The sequence below is a fragment of the Salmo salar genome, chromosome ssa02, assembly GCF_905237065.1.
Source record: "Salmo salar chromosome ssa02, Ssal_v3.1, whole genome shotgun sequence".
Classification (NCBI taxonomy): domain Eukaryota; kingdom Metazoa; phylum Chordata; class Actinopteri; order Salmoniformes; family Salmonidae; genus Salmo; species Salmo salar.
In genome coordinates this window covers 66,449,025-66,467,477 of record NC_059443.1, presented here as the reverse complement: position 1 = coordinate 66,467,477, position 18,453 = coordinate 66,449,025, and the positions used below count along the sequence as shown (strand labels likewise).

General features: G+C 46.0%; 1 protein-coding gene across 10 annotated transcripts in view; it reads right to left on the bottom strand.

Moving 5' to 3' along the window:
* The window catches only part of LOC106594976 (voltage-dependent P/Q-type calcium channel subunit alpha-1A), a 269,165-nt gene that overhangs the window by 100,294 nt on the left and 150,418 nt on the right, over window positions 1-18,453 (bottom strand). For all 10 annotated transcript variants that reach the window (XM_045708214.1, XM_045708234.1, XM_045708245.1 and 7 more), the window contains 6 exons: window positions 7,635-7,726; window positions 7,272-7,424; window positions 5,720-5,907; window positions 4,534-4,637; window positions 2,010-2,125; window positions 1,830-1,868 (listed from right to left, as the gene is read on the bottom strand). In XM_045708214.1, coding sequence (XP_045564170.1) covers window positions 1,830-1,868; window positions 2,010-2,125; window positions 4,534-4,637; window positions 5,720-5,907; window positions 7,272-7,424; window positions 7,635-7,726 — 692 coding nt within the window. The remainder of the gene's footprint in view (window positions 1-1,829; window positions 1,869-2,009; window positions 2,126-4,533; window positions 4,638-5,719; window positions 5,908-7,271; window positions 7,425-7,634; window positions 7,727-18,453) is intronic.

Below are 18,453 nucleotides of genomic sequence, written 5' to 3'. Positions count from 1 at the left end.
GCTTAGTCCCGTCCTGTACTCCCTGTTCACCCACGACTGCGTGGCCAAGCACGACTCCTGTGGCCAAGCACGACTCCAACACCATCATTAAGTTTGCTGACGACACAACAGCGGTAGGCCTGATCACCGACAACGATGAGACAGGTCAGAGACCTGGCAGTGTGATGCCAGGACAACAACCTCTCTCTCAATGTGAGCAAGACAAAGGAGCTGATCGTGGACTACAGGAAAAGGAGGGCCAAACAGGACCCCATTGAAATCGACGGGACTGAAGTGAAGGGGGTCGAGAGTTCCTTGGTGTCCATATCACCAACAAACTAACATGGTCCAAACACACCAAAGAGGGCACGACAATACCTTTTCCCCCTCAGGAGAAAAGATTTGGCATGGGTCTCCAGATCCTCAAAAAGTTCTACAGCTCTACCATCAAGAAAATCTTGACCGGTTGCATCACCACCTGGAATGGCAACTGCTCGGTGTCTGACCGCAAGGCGCTTCAGAGGGTAGTGAGTACGGCCCAGTACATCACTGGGGCCAAGCTTCCTGCCATCCAGGACCTCTATACTAGGCAGTGTCAGAGGAAAGCCCCAAAAATTGTCAAAGACTCCAGTCACCCAAGTCATAGACTGTTTTCTCTGCTAGCGCACGGCAAGCGGTACCGGAGCGCCAAGTCTAGGACCAAAAGGCTCCTTAACAACTTCTACCCCCAAGCCATAAGACTGCTGAACAGCTAATCAAATGGCCACCCAGACTATTTACATTGACCCCCCCCCCCCCCCTTTGTTTTTTCACTGCTGCTACTCTCTGTTTATTATCTATGCATAGTCACATTACAAATGACCTGGACTAACCTGTACCCCCACACGTTGACTCGGTACAGGTACCCCTGTCTTACTTTTAGATTGACTACATTTTTTTTTTAACTTTCGTTTATTTGGTAAATATTTTATTAACTCTATTTCTTCAACTGCATTGTTGCTTAAGGGCTTGTAAGTAAACATCTCACGGTAAGGTCTACACCTGTTGTATTTGGCGCATGTGACAATACCAGAGTGGGTACACTCACTATACAACACACATTGTTTTGTGAGCAAACCATCAGTAGAGTTGGAAATGCGATGGAAACCCATTTAACTTGGATTTTTTATACAGTAAATGGGAATTTAACCGCAAAAATATGTTTATGTGCACTACACCATCACGTACAGCCTTTTATCTGTCAATGTGATGGAATCACATCTCTGGAGGGAAAAAGCACGGGGGGGGGGGAAATCTAGCTTCTTTCACAAATTGTTCTTTCTCTCAACCAACATGATTCTCTCATACACTTTCTGTCTCTCAACCAACATGATTCTCTCATACACTTTCTGTCTCTCAACCAACATGATTCTCTCATACACTTTCTGTCTCTCAACCAACATGATTCTCTCATACACTTTCTGTCTCTCTCTCAACCAACATGATTCTCTCATACACTTTCTGTCTCTCTCTCAACCAACATGATTCTCTCATACACTTTCTGTCTCTCTCTCAACCAACATGATTCTCTCATACACTTTCTGTCTCTCAACCAACATGATTCTCTCATACACTTTCTGTCTCTCTCTCAACCAACATGATTCTCTCATACACTTTCTGTCTCTCAACCAACATGATTCTCTCATATACTTTCTGTCTCTCAACCAACATGATTCTCTCATACACTTTCTGTCTCTCTCTCAACCAACATGATTCTCTCATACACTTTCTGCCTTTGACTCATTTCTCTCTTCTCTTTCCCCCACCCCCCCGCCCCCCACTCTGACTGAAGTAGACTGAAGTAACTTTACCGGTGAAAATGGTACCATCCTCATTCAGAAGGACCTCCTCTGTAGAAACACAATAACACATGGTCAACAACAACACATGATGTCGGTTGTCAGTTTGTATAGAGTTAAAGAGCAATATCTTTAAGAACACTGTTACAGTTTGTGTTTGTGTAAAGGAAGTGTGTGTGTGCATGTACTTACCTGCTTTACAGATCCATTCTAGATATCCGTTCAGCTCTCTCTCTATTTGTTGCTGGCGTCTCAATTTGAGGAACTCTGCACGGTTCTCTACCCGCTCTCTCTCTTTGGCAAACTCTCTGTAGGGGTAGTGCACACAGTCACAATCACTTACTGGTAACCCACTATATCTAGTACACATACTAGGGTCACACACTCACTTACTGCTAACACACTATATCTAGTACACACACTAGGGTCACACAATCACTTACTGGTAACACACTATATCTAGTACACACACTAGGGTCACACACTCACTTACTGCTAACACACTATATCTAGTACACACACTAGAGTCACACAATCACTTACTGCTAACACACTATATCTAGTACACACACTAGGGTCACACAATCACTTACTGGTAACACTCTATATCTAGTACACACACTACAGTCACACAATCACTTACTGCTAACACACAATATCTAGTACACACACTAGGGTCACACAATCACTTACTGGTAACCCACTATATCTAGTACACACACTAGGGTCACACACTCACTTACTGCTAACACACTATATCTAGTACACACACTAGGGTCACACACTCACTTACTGCTAACACACTATATCTAGTACACACACACTCACTTACTGCTAACACACTATATCTAGTACACACACTAGGGTCACACACAATCACTTACTGGTAACACACTATATCTAGTACACACACTAGAGTCACACACAATCACTTACTGGTAACACACCATATCTAGTACCACACACACACACACACACACACACACACACACACACACACACACACACACACACACACACACACAGCAGGTAAAATACTGAGTCTAAATCCCTAGTCACATGTGAATGAATAGCACTCCCCTTTTCTGAAGAGTTCCATAAATCGGCATCCATGGATTACCACGCTCTTCCCAGACTCCCTGGCGCACGGGCGCAATAAAAGCATGTGTGTGTGTCTCTACTGTGTGTGCGTGTCTTCCCGTCCGCTGTGCGTCAGTGGATTTGGGGCGAACCCAGATTAGCAGAGTTCAGTCAGTGTGAGGGGATTGAGGGTTGAGGGGTGAGCTCCGTTGAAAATGCCTGTCAGATTAGCAGGTTAACAACACAGACTCCTCTCGAAGAAACGCCTGATAATAACTTCCTCATAATGGAATAATTGAATAACATCGCCCTGAGCTCAGCTGAATAGGGTTGATGTTACAGATTTAGGATTAGTGTTAAAATACACTTAGGATCACTCTTAGAAAAACGTCAATCTAGGAGTTGTGTTGTCGTGTTTATATGTGTTAAAGACCATTCTATACACTTAGGATATCAGTTAGGATAAGTGTTTAACACTGTTACAGATGTAGTATAACGGTTTAATACTTCTCTATTACAGAGTTAGGATAACTATTAAAGACTCTCAGGATAATTCTTAAAGACTATTGGGATAACTCTTAAAGACTCTCAGGATAATTCTTAAAGACTATTGGGATAATTCTTAAAGAATCTCAGGATAATTCTTAAAGACTATTGGGATAACTCTTAAAGACTCTCAGGATAATTCTTAAAGACTATTGGGATAATTCTTAAAGAATCTCAGGATAATTCTTAAAGACTCTCAGGATAATTCTTAAAGACTATTGGGATAATTCTTAAAGAATCTCAGGATAATTCTTAAAGACTCTGAGCATAATTCTTAAAGACTATTGGGATAATTCTTAAAGACTATTGGGATAACTCTTAAAGAATCTCAGGATAATTCTTAAAGACTATTGGGATAATTCTTAAAGAATCTCAGGATAATTCTTAAAGACTCTCAGGATAATTCTTAAAGACTCTCAGGATAATTCTTAAAGAATCTCAGGATAATTCTTAAAGACTCTCAGGATAATTCTTAAAGACTCTCAGGATAATTCTTAAAGACTATTGGGATAATTCTTAAAGACTCTCAGGATAATTCTTAAAGAATCTCAGGATAATTCTTAAAGACTCTCAGGATAATTCTTAAAGACTCTCAGGATAATTCTTAAAGACTCTCAGGATAATTCTTAAAGACTCTTCTGAAAGACATTCTAAGCCCTGTCTAAGCCGTGTAGTGGGTTCTACTAAGCTATATGGAATTGTTTTAAGAAGGTCACACCAAGGATCATTTAGCTATTTGATTTGCAATTGTAAGACCCCTTGAAATATCAACTAAATCTATAATACAATTATTTGATACACAATTATTTTTGGCCTTACAGCTTAAACTGGTGGACTCTTAGGATAACGCTAAAAGCCTCTTAGGATAACTCTAAAAGCCTCTTAGGATAACTCTAAAAGCCTCTTAGGATAACTAAAAAACCCTCAATCTAGGACCTGAGAGACTGTGTTAAAAGAGGGGTGGAGTAGGGAGTATTGAGGAAGGAAAGTTGTGAATGGATCAGTTAAACACGCACACACACACACACACACACACACACACACACACACACACACACACACACACACACAGGTGTGTATGTTTACGTACCCTGAGAGGACGCCCAGCACCAGATTTAACATGAAGAAGGACCCGATGATGATGAGGGGGATGTAGTACATCCAGTTCCAGGCACTTCCCTCTACATCATTACTCTGGAGAGACAGACAGACAGACATCATTACTCTGGAGAGACAGACAGACAGACATCATTACTCTGGAGAGACAGACATACATACATCATTACTCTGGAGAGACAGACAGACATACATCATTACTCTGGAGAGACAGACAGACAGACATCATTACTCTGGAGAGACAGACAGACAGACATCATTACTCTGGAGAGACAGACATACATCATTACTCTGGAGAGACAGACATACATACATCATTACTCTGGAGAGACAGACAGACATCATTACTCTGGAGAGACAGACAGACAGACATTACTCTGGAGAGACAGACATACATACATCATTACTCTGGAGAGACAGACAGACATTACTCTGGAGAGACAGACAGACAGACATCATTACTCTGGAGAGACAGACAGACATACATCATTACTCTGGAGAGAGACAGACATACATCATTACTCTGGAGAGACAGACAGACAGACAGACATCATTACTCTGGAGAGACAGACAGACAGACACCATTACTCTGGAGAGACAGACAAACAGACTCATTACTCTGGACAGACAGACAGACAGACAGACAGACAGACAGACAGACAGACAGACAGACAGACAGACAGACAGACAGACAGACAGACAGACAGACAGACAGACAGACACACAGATAGACAGATAGACAGATAGACAGATAGACATCATTACTCTGGACAAGTGGTTCCATTCCACAAATACCAGTCCTGTTCATTTCTATACTTCCTGCATAACACTAGCGTGTGTTTTCCCATACATTCGGAAGGAATGGAATAGAATATGATGTGGACTGTAAATTATACATTGTGTCTAGATGTGTTGCCAATGAATTATACATTGTGTGGAAATCGGTATTACATTAGCAGACCATAGTGTTCCCTGTGCTGTATATTTTTACAAGGATTAGTATTTACAATAAAATCACGTCCAGCACAAAGCATAACATGCCGACCCATCCCTCCATGGTGATATACTGGAAGGACAGGGAGGACAGCAAACACACACACACACAGTCCATCTCCCCACACACACACACTTCCACCCCACACACAGCCCTGTATACTCACATAGTATAACATTTCGGTCCAACCCTCCATGGTGATACATTGGAATACAGTGAGGACAGCAAAGAGAATGTTGTCGAATTGGGTGATCCCATAGTTGGGCCCCAGCCAATAGCCTTTACACGTGGTCCCATTAGGACACAATCTGGACGGTAATTCTGTACCGCATGGCAACTCATCATAAATCTCATCTATAGAGGAGAGAGAAAGAGAGGGAGGGGAGAGAGGGGAGGGGGAGAGATAAGAAGGGGAGCGAGAGAGTAGGGGAAAAAGTAAGGGAGAGAGAGATGAGATTGATTAGAGTTGAAATCAGCATAAGAAAACAGGGAACTGGTGGTCCAGTAAAATAATTGAAGGGATACGAGATGGGCTGTGTATCAATGTCTTCCTTGTACTGTCTGGGGTAGGGGTTGAGTTGGGACTGGGCCCTTTGGGTCTAGGAAGTCTCTAGGGGTAGGGGTTGAGTTGGGACTGGGCCCTTTGGGTCTAGGGAGGTGTCTGGGGGTAGGGGTTGAGTTGGGACTGGGCCTGTGGGTCTAGGGGTTGAGTTGGGACTGGGCCTGTGGGTCTAAGGAAGTGTCTAGGGGTTGAGTTGGGACTGGGCCTGTGGGTCTAGGGAAGTGTCTAGTGGTTGAGTTGGGACTGGGCCTGTGGGTCTAGGGAAGTGTCTAGGGGTTGAGTTGGGACTGGGCCTGTGGGTCTAGGGAAGTGTCTAGGGGTTGAGTTGGGACTGGGCCTGTTGGGTCTAGGGGTTGAGTTGGGACTGGGCCTGTGGGTCTAGGGAAGTGTCTAGTGGTTGAGTTGGGACTGGGCCTGTGGGTCTAGGGAAGTGTCTAGGGGTTGAGTTGGGACTGGGCCTGTGGGTCTAGGGAAGTGTCTAGTGGTTGAGTTGGGACTGGGCCTGTGGGTCTAGGGGTTAAGTTGGGACTGGGCCTGTTGGTGTAGGGAAGTGTCTAGGGGTTGAGTTGGGACTGGGCCTGTGGGTCTAGGGAAGTGTCTAGGGGTTGAGTTGGGACTGGGCCTGTTGGTCTAGGGAAGTGTCTAGGGGTTGAGTTGGGACTGGGCCTGTGGGTCTAGGGAAGTGTCTAGGGGTTGAGTTGGGACTGGGCCTGTTGGTCTAGGGAAGTGTCTAGGGGTTGAGTTGGGACTGGGCCTGTTGGTCTAGGGAAGTGTCTAGGGGTTGAGTTGGGACTGGGCCTGTTGGTCTAGGGGTCAGTGCAATTACTTTAGTTGGATCTAAGGGTAGGTGTTAGGTCATTAGAAGTTTATTTAAGACAGGGCTTGAGGGTCTAGGAGTAGGTGCTTGGCCACTATGAGTTAATTTAATACATGACTTGGGGCTCTAGGGGTAGGTGCTTGGTCGCTGGTAGTTGATTAAAGACAAGGCTTGGGAGTCTAGGAGGTGTTTGGTCACTAGGACTTAATTTAAAACATGGCTTGGGGTCTAGGAGTAGGTGCTTGGTCACTGGTAGTTGATTAAAGACAAGTCTTCGGGGTCTAGGAGTAGGTGCGTGGTCGCTAGTAGTTGATTAAAGACAAGGCCTATGGACGTTACCAGTGGCGATGTCGAAACAGGTGGTGTGGAACTTTCCCATGTAGAACTCAAGGCCGATGATGGCGAACATCAGAATGGCCACAAAGAGAAGCAGTCCGATCTGCAGCAGGGGGATCATAGCCTTCATGATGGACTTGAGTACCACCTGCAGGCCTGGAGGACACAGTGCAGATGGTCAGAGAAGAATATAGAAAGAGAGAGGGGGGAGAGGGAGAGGAAGAGAGAGGGAGAGAGGAGAGGATTGAGAGAGACAGAGAGAGTGGGAGGGGATGGACAGAGAGAAAGCAAGAGAGAGCAGAGAAAAGAGAGCGAGACAGAGTGGAAGATAGAGTGAGTGATGTCCATAGGGGTCCCCATACTTACTGGGAATCCCTGACACCAACTTAAGTGGTCGCAGAACCCTGACTGCTCTCAGTGTCCGCAGGTCAAATTCGGAGCCAACCGCCGACAAGATACTAGGGAGAGAGGGAAGAGGAAAAGTAAGAGAAAGAGAAAGAATTAGAAAAGGAGTAGAAACAGTGGAAACAGTAGAACAGTGGAAACAGTTGAAACAGTGGAAACAAAGGAAACAGTAGAAACAGTGGTAACAGTAGATACAGTAGAAACAGTGAAATAGTAGAAACAGTGGAAACAGTGGAAACAGTGGAAAACAGTACAAACAGTAGAAACAGTGAAATAGTAGAAACAGTGGAAACAGTAGAAACAGTAGAAATAGTGGAAATAGTAGAAACAGTAGAAACAGTAGAAACAATGGAAACAGTGGAAACAGTGGAAACAGTACAAACAGTAGAAACAGTGAAATAGTAGAAACAGTGGAAAAAGTAGAAACAGTAGAAATAGTGGAAATAGTAGAAACAGTAGAAACAGTAGAAACACTGGAAACAGTGGTAACAGTAGAAACAGTGGAAACAGTAGAACAGTGGAAACAGTTGAAACAGTGGAAACAGTTGAAACAGTGGAAACAGTACAAACAGTAGAAACAGTGAAATAGTAGAAACAGTGGAAACAGTAGAAACAGTAGAAATAGTGGAAATAGTAGAAACAGTAGAAACAGTAGAAACACTGGAAACAGTGGGAACAGTAGAAACAGTGAAACAGTAGATACAGTAGAAACAGTGAAATAGTAGAAACAGTGGAAACAGTAGAAACAGTGGAAACAGTAGATACAGTAGAAACAGTGAAATAGTAGAAACAGTGGAAACAGTGGAAACAGTGGAAACAGTACAAACAGTAGAAACAGTGAAATAGTAGAAACAGTGGAAACAGTAGAAACAGTAGAAATAGTGGAAATAGTAGAAACAGTAGAAACAGTAGAAACACTGGAAACAGTGGAAACAGTGGAAACAGTACAAACAGTAGAAACAGTGAAATAGTAGAAACAGTGGAAACAGTAGAAACAGTAGAAATAGTGGAAATAGTAGAAACAGTAGAAACAGTAGAAACACTGGAAACAGTGGGAACAGTAGAAACAGTGGAAACAGTAGAAACAGTACAAACAGTGGAAACAGTAAAAAATGGAAACAATAGTAACAGTAGAAACAGTGGTAACAGTAGAAACAGTGGAAACAGTAGAAGCAGTGGTAACAGTAGAAACAGTGGAAACAGTAGAAGCAGTGGTAACAGTAGAAACAGTGGAAACAGTGGAAACAGTAGAAGCAGTGGAAGCAGTGGAAACAGTGAAAACAGTAGAAACACGGGGTGTAATTAACAAGCGTTCCATTTCAGCAGAAAACAAACAGTACTTGCGGTATAAAAAGTAATAAAAAGCGTAGGTACACACACATGACATGACTGGTCAGTGCTGTCCGGGATCCTTGGGATGTCCCTACCCTAAACCCTGACCTTAAACCTTACCCTAACCATATCCACAACCCTTACCTAACCCTAACCTTATCCTTTACTAACTTCAAATGGGCTAGGGACGTCCCAAGGATTCCGGATAGCACGGACCTGACATGATCTCACACACATCTCCATAGTAATGTGATCCACATGAGTCATGTGTGTATCATGACATTGTGTGTAGTGTCACACCACCATGGTCACTGTGACTATACAACCTCTCTTTCAGTAGCTGTCTGAGTCGGTGTGAAGTGATCAACTAGTCATCTCATTTATCACTATTTCATTCATTCATTCATTCATTCATTCATTCATTCATTCATCCTCTCTCTCTCCCTACCCCTCTCTCTCTCTCTCTCTCTCTCTCTCTCTCTCCCTACCCCCCCTCTTTCTCTCTCCCCCTACCCCCTCTCTCTCTCTCTCCCTACCCCTCTCTCTCTCTCTCTCCCTACCCCTCTCTCCCTCCCTCCCTACCCCCCCTCTCTCTCTCTCTCTCTCTCTCTCTCTCCCTCCCTCCCCCCCTCTCTCTCCCTCCCTCCCTGACAGTCAGCCTCTCCAGGAGGAGTTGATGCTGGTTAGTGCAGGTTCTCCGTCACACACGAGACATGGGTAACGTATGTGATGGTGAATCACAGAGAGAGAGAGAGAGAGAGAGAGAGGGGGGGATAGGGACGGAGGGAGAGAGAGAGAGAGAGAGAGAGAGAGGGGGGGTAGGGAGGGAGGGAGAGAGAGAGAGAGGGAGAGAGAGAGGGGTAGAGAGAGAGGGAGAGAGAGAGAGAGAGAGAGAGAGAGAGAGAGAGAGGAAAAAAACATAGAAGGAGAGAGGTGGGGGTTTGGGATATGCAGCTTCTATAATTCACTCAGAAAAAGAGAGTTATAATAACTGATGCAAAAGACAGACAGAAAGCGGTCGGTCTGAGACAGTTCCTCCTAAACGCTCTTTAAAAAACATGAGGTCAGGTTTTGGCCCCTCTCCTCTTCCTCCTCCTCCCTTTCTGCTCCGGACTCATTTCACTAAGAGCCCCATTCATTAACAGGTATAATATATCTGGCCAGAACAGTCCTTCTCTCAATGGGGTTTTAACTGTGTGTGTGTGTGTGTGTGTGTGTGTGTGTGTGTGTGTGTGTGTGTGTGTGTGTGTGTGTGTGTGTGTGTGTGTGTGTGTGTGTGTGTGTGTGTGTGTGTGTGTGTGTGTGTGTGTGTGTGTGTGTGTGTGTGTGTGTGTGTGTGTGTGTGTGTGTGAGTGTGTGTGTGTGTACGCGTCCGTCCGTCCGTGTGCGTGCCAGACCAGTCATTCACTCAATAGGGTTTTAACAGGCCTGCTGACGAGAGCAACTGAGGAAGGCAGAAACGAAACTATTCCCCCCAAGGAGAGGACCCATCATGGGATTGATAGATGGATGAATGGATAGAGGGATATATAGAGGGTTGAAGGGAGGGATGGAGTTGGCTGGTGTTGAATGACTCCTCCACTTATTTACCTTATTCTCCCTCCCTCCCTCCCTCCCTCCCTCCCTCCCTCCCTCCCTCCTCCCTCCCTCCCTCCCTCCCTCCCTCCCTCCCTCCCTCCCTCCCTCCCTCCCTCCCTCCCTCCGTCTCTCCAAAATGTCTCAATAGTCTCAACCATTGTATATTCACATAACTGTTCTATATTCTATAAAGACAGACTGTAAGGGCAAAAACTAAAACGGGCTTGGGAAACCCTGTCCGATGGCAACTGCAGTACCTGAATGCATTGACATGCATCCACCACTAGAGGGGGCAACCACTGTGTCCAGTAGTGACCACACTGAATGAAACCAGGGCAGCAATGGAGGGGTGAGAGAGATGGAAGAGGAGAATGGAGGGATGGTGAAGAAAGTGAATAATAGAGAAAATAGGAAATTGACAGAAGCTACAGAAAGGATGACATGAGGAAGGGGGAGGGGCCACTTTGGGGAAGGAGAGGAATAGAAAGAGGAGGTAGTGAAAAGGAAAGGAGGGAAAGGAAAGGAGTGAGGTAGAGGAGGAACGAATAAAGGAGAGAGATGTAAGAGGAGGAAGAGAAAAGGAAAGGAGGGAAAGGAAAGGACTGAGGTAGAGGAGGAACGAATAAAGGAGAGAGATGGAAGAGGAAGATGGAGGTAAAATAGGGACAATGCCCATCGTCAGAGAGAGATTGAAAAGCAGTGTTACTGCTCTGTGTGACTAGAGAGAGATATAATATAATAATAATATAATATATAATATAATCCTACAGAGATACCCTAGAGAGAGAGACAGAAAGAGGGATAGAGAAAGGAGAGAGATGGAGGGAAAGAGAGAGAGAGAGAGAGGGAGGGTGTGTGTGAGGAAGAGAGAGAACGTGAGAGAGGCGATGGTGTCTGTGTGACTGGGTGAGATGGAGGGAGGGAGAGGAGGGAGGTATGGTAGAGTAGCGAGGGATTCACACGGAGGAGGTGTGTGGAGAGTGCTGACAGGGCCACTCTACTGGGGAACACCTGTCTATCAACCTGCAGACACACACACACACACACACTACTCTCACACACACAAACAAACACACCCAGAACACACAGACACAGCCATTATTATGAGCCGTCCTCCCCTCAGCAGCCTCCACTGTGTACGAACGGTATGTCTACAGTAAAACAGAGAAAGAGAGGGAGGCCAGAAAAGAACAGACTATCACCTGCATGCTAGATTTTGCAGTGTGTCAGCGTGAACGTTCTCAAACCAATGTGGTTGTACACTGAGCATACCAAACATGCTCTTTCCATGACAGACTGACCAGGTGAATCCAGGTGAAAGCTATAACCCCTTATTGATGTCACTTGTTAAATCCACTTCAATCAGTGTAGATGAAGGGGAGGAGACAGGTTAAAGAAGGATTTTTAAGCCTTGAGACAATTGAGACATGGATTGTGTGTGTGTGTACCATTCAGAGGGTGAATGGGCAAGACAAAATATTTAAGTGTCTTTGAACGGGGTATTGTGGTAGTAGGTGCCAGGCGCACTAGTTTGTGTCAAGAACTGCAACGTTGCTGGGTTTTTCATGATCAACAGTTTCCCGTGTGTATCAAGAATGATCCACCACCCAGAGAACATCCAGCCAACTTGACACAACTGTGGGAAGCATTGGAGTCAAGATGGACCAGCATCCCTGTGGAACGCTTTCAACACCTTATAGAGTCCATGCCCCCGACGAATTGAGGTTGTTCTGAGGGCAAAAGGGAGTGCAACTCAATATTAGGAAGGTGTTCTTAATGTTTGCTAAAGTCAGTGTACATACACAGTCCTGCTGTATGAAGGGTATGTCTATGTATTACAGTAAAACAGAGAAAGAGAGGGAGGCCAGAAAAGAACAGACTATCAACTGCATGCTAGAAGTGAGTCAGCGTGAACGTTCTCAAACCAATGTGGTTGTATACGTGTGTACATCACAGTGTGTACTCACCCAGACAGATACAGACTACTGTATGTTCACAACCCAACGCCTCAACTAAGACAAACATGATGAAGAAGATGATGACGAAGATGGTGGAGGTCTCTCCCCGTTCCCTGAATCGCCATGGCAACCGACGAGTCCTCTCTTTTCGCGAAGTATCCCCGGTTACCGAACTGCTCTCATTCATAACTGTTGCTGTGGCAACAGAGCCCTCGTTCATTGATGGAATCTCGGCATTGCCGTGGCAACGAGGCAGGTAGAGGGTCTCCTAGCGATTGATAGACTCTTTTTTGAGGTGTGGGTTCTCTGCACTGCCACACACACACACACACACACACACACACACACACACACACACACACACACACACACACACACACACACACACACACACACACACACACACACACACATACGCTACACACACCATAAACGTACATGCTTTCAAACACAGACACACACACAGTCTTATCTAGTATGTGATGTACAGTAGTGTGTGGGTATGTGTGGTGTGTGTGTGTGTGTGTGTGTGTGTGTGTGTGTGTGTGTGTGTGTGTGTGTGTGTGTGTGTGTGTGTGTGTGTGTGTGTGTGTGTGTGTGTGTAAGAATGTAAGTATATGGTGTGTATAGCATGAGTGTGTCTGTATGTGTGTATCTGAAAACCATGTGGGAGTGCCATGTGTTAACTCAGTGTGAGCTCCTGTCCACTCAATGTTTCCAACTGAGCCCTATAACCCCTCACACACACACACACACACACACACACACACACACACACACACACACACACACACACACACACACACACACACACACACACACACACACACACACACACTGACCAACAAAATGTGAAAATCTGAAATTAAGTCAAATCTCGAACAGTTAATACCATCTAAAAATATACTGTTCAAATCCACAACATGCAACAATAAGCCACCCACTATGTGGCTATGGCCCATCAACCTTCCCTTTATGACCATTATGTCACCGGTCAACCCCGCTTTTCACAGTAGACATGGTACGCCCCAATCACTTTCCATTATTGGAAGAGTCTACTTGCTCAGCTGAAGGGGGAGAGGGATGATAATGGCTACATCACCCTCCCACCTAGTTTATCACAAACACTCTATTGCTATACTCTCAACATCTCTCTCCCTCTCTTTTCCCTTTCCACTGTCTCTGTTCTCTCCTCTCTCCTTCTCTGAACGTCTCTCCCTTTCTCTCGTCCTACATGTTCTTCTCTCACTCTCTCTCTGCAGAGTGCTAACACTCAGCTGATGGACCCGCTGGCTCCATCCAGTCACCACCTTCCTCCTCCCCTCTAGCCATCCAGTCCAGTCACCCCTCTAGCCATCCAGTCCAGTCACCCCCTCTAGCCATCCAGTCCAGTCACCCCTCTAGCCATCCAGTCCAGTCACCCCCTCTAGCCATCCAGTCCAGTCACCCCCTCTAGCCATCCAGTCCAGTCACCCCTCTAGCCATCCAGTCCAGTCACCCCCTCTAGCCATCCAGTCCAGTCACCCCCTCTAGCCATCCAGTCCAGTCACCCCCTCTAGCCATCCAGTCCAGTCACCCCTCTAGCCATCCAGTCCAGTCACCCCCTCTAGCCATCCAGTCCAGTCACTCCCCTCTAGCCATCCAGTCCAGTCACCCCCTCTAGCCATCCAGTCCAGTCACCCCCTCTAGCCATCCAGTCCAGTCACCCCCTCTAGCCATCCAGTCCAGTCACCCCCTCTAGCCATCCAGTCCAGTCACCCCCTCTAGCCATCCAGTCCAGTCACCCCCTCTAGCCATCCACTCCAGTCACCCCCTCTAGCCATCCAGTCCAGTCACCCCCTCTAGCCATCCAGTCCAGTCACCCCCTCTAGCCATCCAGTCCAGTCACCCCCTCTAGCCATCCAGTCCAGCACCCCCTCTAACCATCCAGTCCATTCACCCCCTCTAGCCATCCAGTCCATTCACCCCCTCTAGCCATCCAGTCCAGTCACCCCCTCTAGCCATCCAGTCCAGTCACCCCCTCTAGCCATCCAGTCCAGTCACCCCCTCTAGCCATCCAGTCCAGTCACCCCCTCTAACCATCCAGTCCAGTCACCCCTCTAGCCATCCAGTCCAGTCACCCCCTCTAGCCATCCAGTCCAGTCACCCCCTCTAGCCATCCAGTCCAGTCACCCCCTCTAGCCATCCAGTCCAGTCACCCCCCTCTAGCCATCCAGTCCAGTCACCCCCTCTAGCCATCCAGTCCAGTCACCCCCTCCCTACCTTCCTCTCTCCCTCCTCCCATCCTTCCTTCCCTTGTCCATCCCCTGCTCACCACAGTATCTCTACATCCTTCCTCCACCTGCCCACTCACTCTCTCTCCCTCTCTCCTTTCCCTCTTTTTATCTCTCCCTTGCTTCCTCGCCTCCTCCAGTCTGCCAATCCTCCAGACCAGTCAGGCGAAGGGAGGATGAAGGAGAGAGCAGTAAAAAGAGCGATGGAGGGATGAATGCTTCCTCCTTCTGGTTATGTCCAACTCATTCATCTCTCTCTCTCTCTCTCTCTCTCTCTCTCTCTATCATCTGTGACCAGCTGTCCCTCTCTCCTTTCTCGTCACCTTGTCCCCACTCCATCCTTTGGCCTTTTCTCTCTCCTGCCCTCACATTCCCCCTCTCTCTCCTCTACACTCCCTCCTTCTTTCCATCCCTCCCTCATCCCCCTGTCCCCCTCTCCCTGGCTAGCTGATCCTCCACCTGTTTCTCTGTGGGGACCAGCGTGGGATCTGGCATTCGCAAGGACATCAGCTACTCAATGAGTGTGTTTGTGTGTAAGTGTGCATGCTCTATCCTGTGTGTGTGTGTGTGTGTGTGTGTGTGTGTGTGTGTGTGTGTGTGTGTGTGTGTGTGTGTGTGTGTGTGTGTGCGCTCTATCCTGTATGTGAATGTGTGTGTGGGGTGTGTGTATGTGTGTCTGTGTGTGTCTGTGTGTGTGTGTCTGTATGTGTGTATGTGGTGTGTGTGTGTGTGTGTGCGCTCTATCCTGTATGTGTGTGTGTGTGTGTGTGTGTGTGTGTGTGTGTGTGTGTGTGTGTGTGTGTGTGTGTGTGTGTGTGTGTGTGTGTGTGTGTGTGTGTGTGTGTGTGCTCTATCCTGTATGTATGTGTGTGTGTGTGTGTGTGTGTGTGTGTGTGTGTGTGTGTGTGTGTGTGTGTGTGTGTGGTGTGTGTGTTTGTCCTATAGGGTAGGTACAGTGTCCTCGTGTTTAGCAGAGAGTCAGGCCTCTAAATGACTGCAGGCTTATAATGATAATGGAATTTATGGCAGCGGGACAATATTCACACGGGTACCACTTCTCTCTCTCCTCCCTCTCTCTCTGTCGCTCTCTCTTCCTCCCTGCCTCTGTCAGCTCTCTCCTTCTCTCTCTCCTACCTCTTTCTCTGTCACTCTCTTCCTCCCTGCCTCTCTGCCAGATTTCTCCTTCTTTCTCCTCCCTCGCTCTGTCGCTCTCTCTTCCTCCTTGCCTCTCTCTGCCAGCTTTCTCCTTCTCTCTCTCCTCCCTCGCTCTCTGTCGCTCTCCCTCCCTATCTCTCTCTGCCAGCTCTCTCCTCTCTGCCTCTCTTCCTATCCATCTCTCTATCCTTCTGTCTTCCTCTCTCTCTTTTTCTCCTCTCCTTCTCCTCCTCGCGCTATCCCCCTCTCTCCTTCACATATCCTTTCTCATATACTGTACATGTAGACTTTGTTTCTCTCTCTCCCATACAGTACATTTCAGCGTTCCAGACAACCTCCATTCCTTCCTGTTGGTATCTCTGAAGTCCAACTGTGTTAACATCAGTTGAAATGTTTCTGTTGCTAAGCATCATTCAAATCACATTGGGGATTTTTTAAATGGAGAGGGGACAAACATACACTTTCTTTTCTTAGCTCTGACCCAGTTGCAGCAGAGGACAGGACACTAGCTACTGTAAATGGGTTATAAATGTGTTATGAATGTGCTATGTATGGGTTATGAATGTGCTATGAATGTGTTATGTATGGGTTATGCATGTGCTATGAATGTGTTATGTATGGTTTATGAATGTGCTATGAATGTGTTATGTATGGGTTATGAGCGTGCAATGAATGTGTTATGTATGGGTTATGAACGTGCTATGAATGTGTTATGTATGGGTTATGCATGTGTTATGAGGTCTTTATGTTGGTAAATCATGTCCTTATGTAGGTCCACCTGCAACAGAGGACAGAACACTGCATTGGAAACGTTTAGGAACAACAACGGCTCAGCTGTGAAGTGGTAGGCCACACAAGCTCACAGAACGGGACCACTGAGTGCTGAAGCGTGTAAAAATAGTCTGTCCTCGGTTGCAACACTCACTACCAAGTTCCACACTGCCTCTGGATGCAACGTCCCCACAATAACTGTTAGTCGGGAGCTTCATGAAATGGGTTTCCATGGCCGAGCAGCCGAACACAAGCCTAAGATCACCATGCCCAGTGCCAAGTGTTGGCTGAAGTGGTATAAAGCTTGCCACCATTGGACTCTGGAGCAGTGGAAACGTTCTCTGGAGTGATGAATCACACTTCACCATCTGGCAGTCCGATGAACGAATCTTGGTTTGACGGATGCCGTAGAACGCTACCTGCCCCAATGCATAGTGCCAACTGTAAAGTTTGGTGGAGGAGGAATAATGTCTGGGCTGTTTTTCATGGTTCTGGCTAGGCCCTTTAGTTCCAGTGAAGGGAAATCTTAACGCTACAGCATACAATGACATTCTAGACAATTCTGTGCTTCCAACTTTGTGGCAACAGTTTGGGGAAGGCCCTTCCCTGTTTCAGCATGACAATGCCCCTGTGCACAAAGCAAGGTCCGTACAGAAATGGTTTGTCGAGATCAGTGTGGAAGAACTTGACTGGCCTGTACAGAGCCCTGACCTCAACCACATCAAACACCTTTGGGATGAATTGGAACGCTGACTGCGGGCCAGGCCTAATCGCTCAACATCAGTGCCTGACCTCACTAATGCTCTTTTGACTGAATAGAAGTAAGTCCCCCGCAGCAATGTTCCAACATCTAGTGGAAAGCCTTCCCAGAAGAGTGGAGGCTGTTATAGCAGCAAAGGGGAGACTAACTCCATATTAATGCCCATGATTTTGGAATGAGATGTTCGACGGGCAGGTGTCCACATACTTTTGGTCATGTAGTGTAGGTACAGTTCAAATGAAATGTTACCATCTGACCACATTGCAGAAGAGGACAGAACACTAGCTAAATGCATACGTACTGCTTACAAATGTGTTATGTATAGGTTATGAATATGTTATGAAGTCTTTATATAGCCTTTAGGTGTTACCATCTGACCACGTTGCAGTGGTAGAGGACGCTAGCTACTGTAAACGACTACATTAAACAGCTCCATGACTTACATACTGCCTATGTACACTACCGTTCAAAAGTTTGGGGTCACTTAGAAATGTCCTTGTTTTTGAAAGAAAAGCAATTTTTTGGTCCATTAAAATAACATCAAAATCATCAGAAATACAGTGTAGACATTTTTAATGATGTAAATGTCTATTGTAGCTGGAAACGGCAGATTTTTTTATGGAATATCTACATAGGCGTACAGAGGCCCATTATCAGCAACCATCACTCCTGTGTTCCAATGGCACGTTGTGTTAGCTAATCCAAGTTTATCATTTTAAAAGACTAATTGATCATTAGAAAACCATTTTCCAATTATGTTAGCACAGCTGAAAACTGTTGTTCTGATTAAAGAAGCAATAAAACTGGCCTTCTTTAGACTAGTTGAGTATCTGGAGCATCAGCATTCGTGGGTTCGATTACAGGCTCAAAATGGCCAGAAACAAAGAACTTTCTTCTGAAACTCGTCAGTCTATTCTTGTTCTGAGAAATGAAGGCTATTCGATGTGATAAAT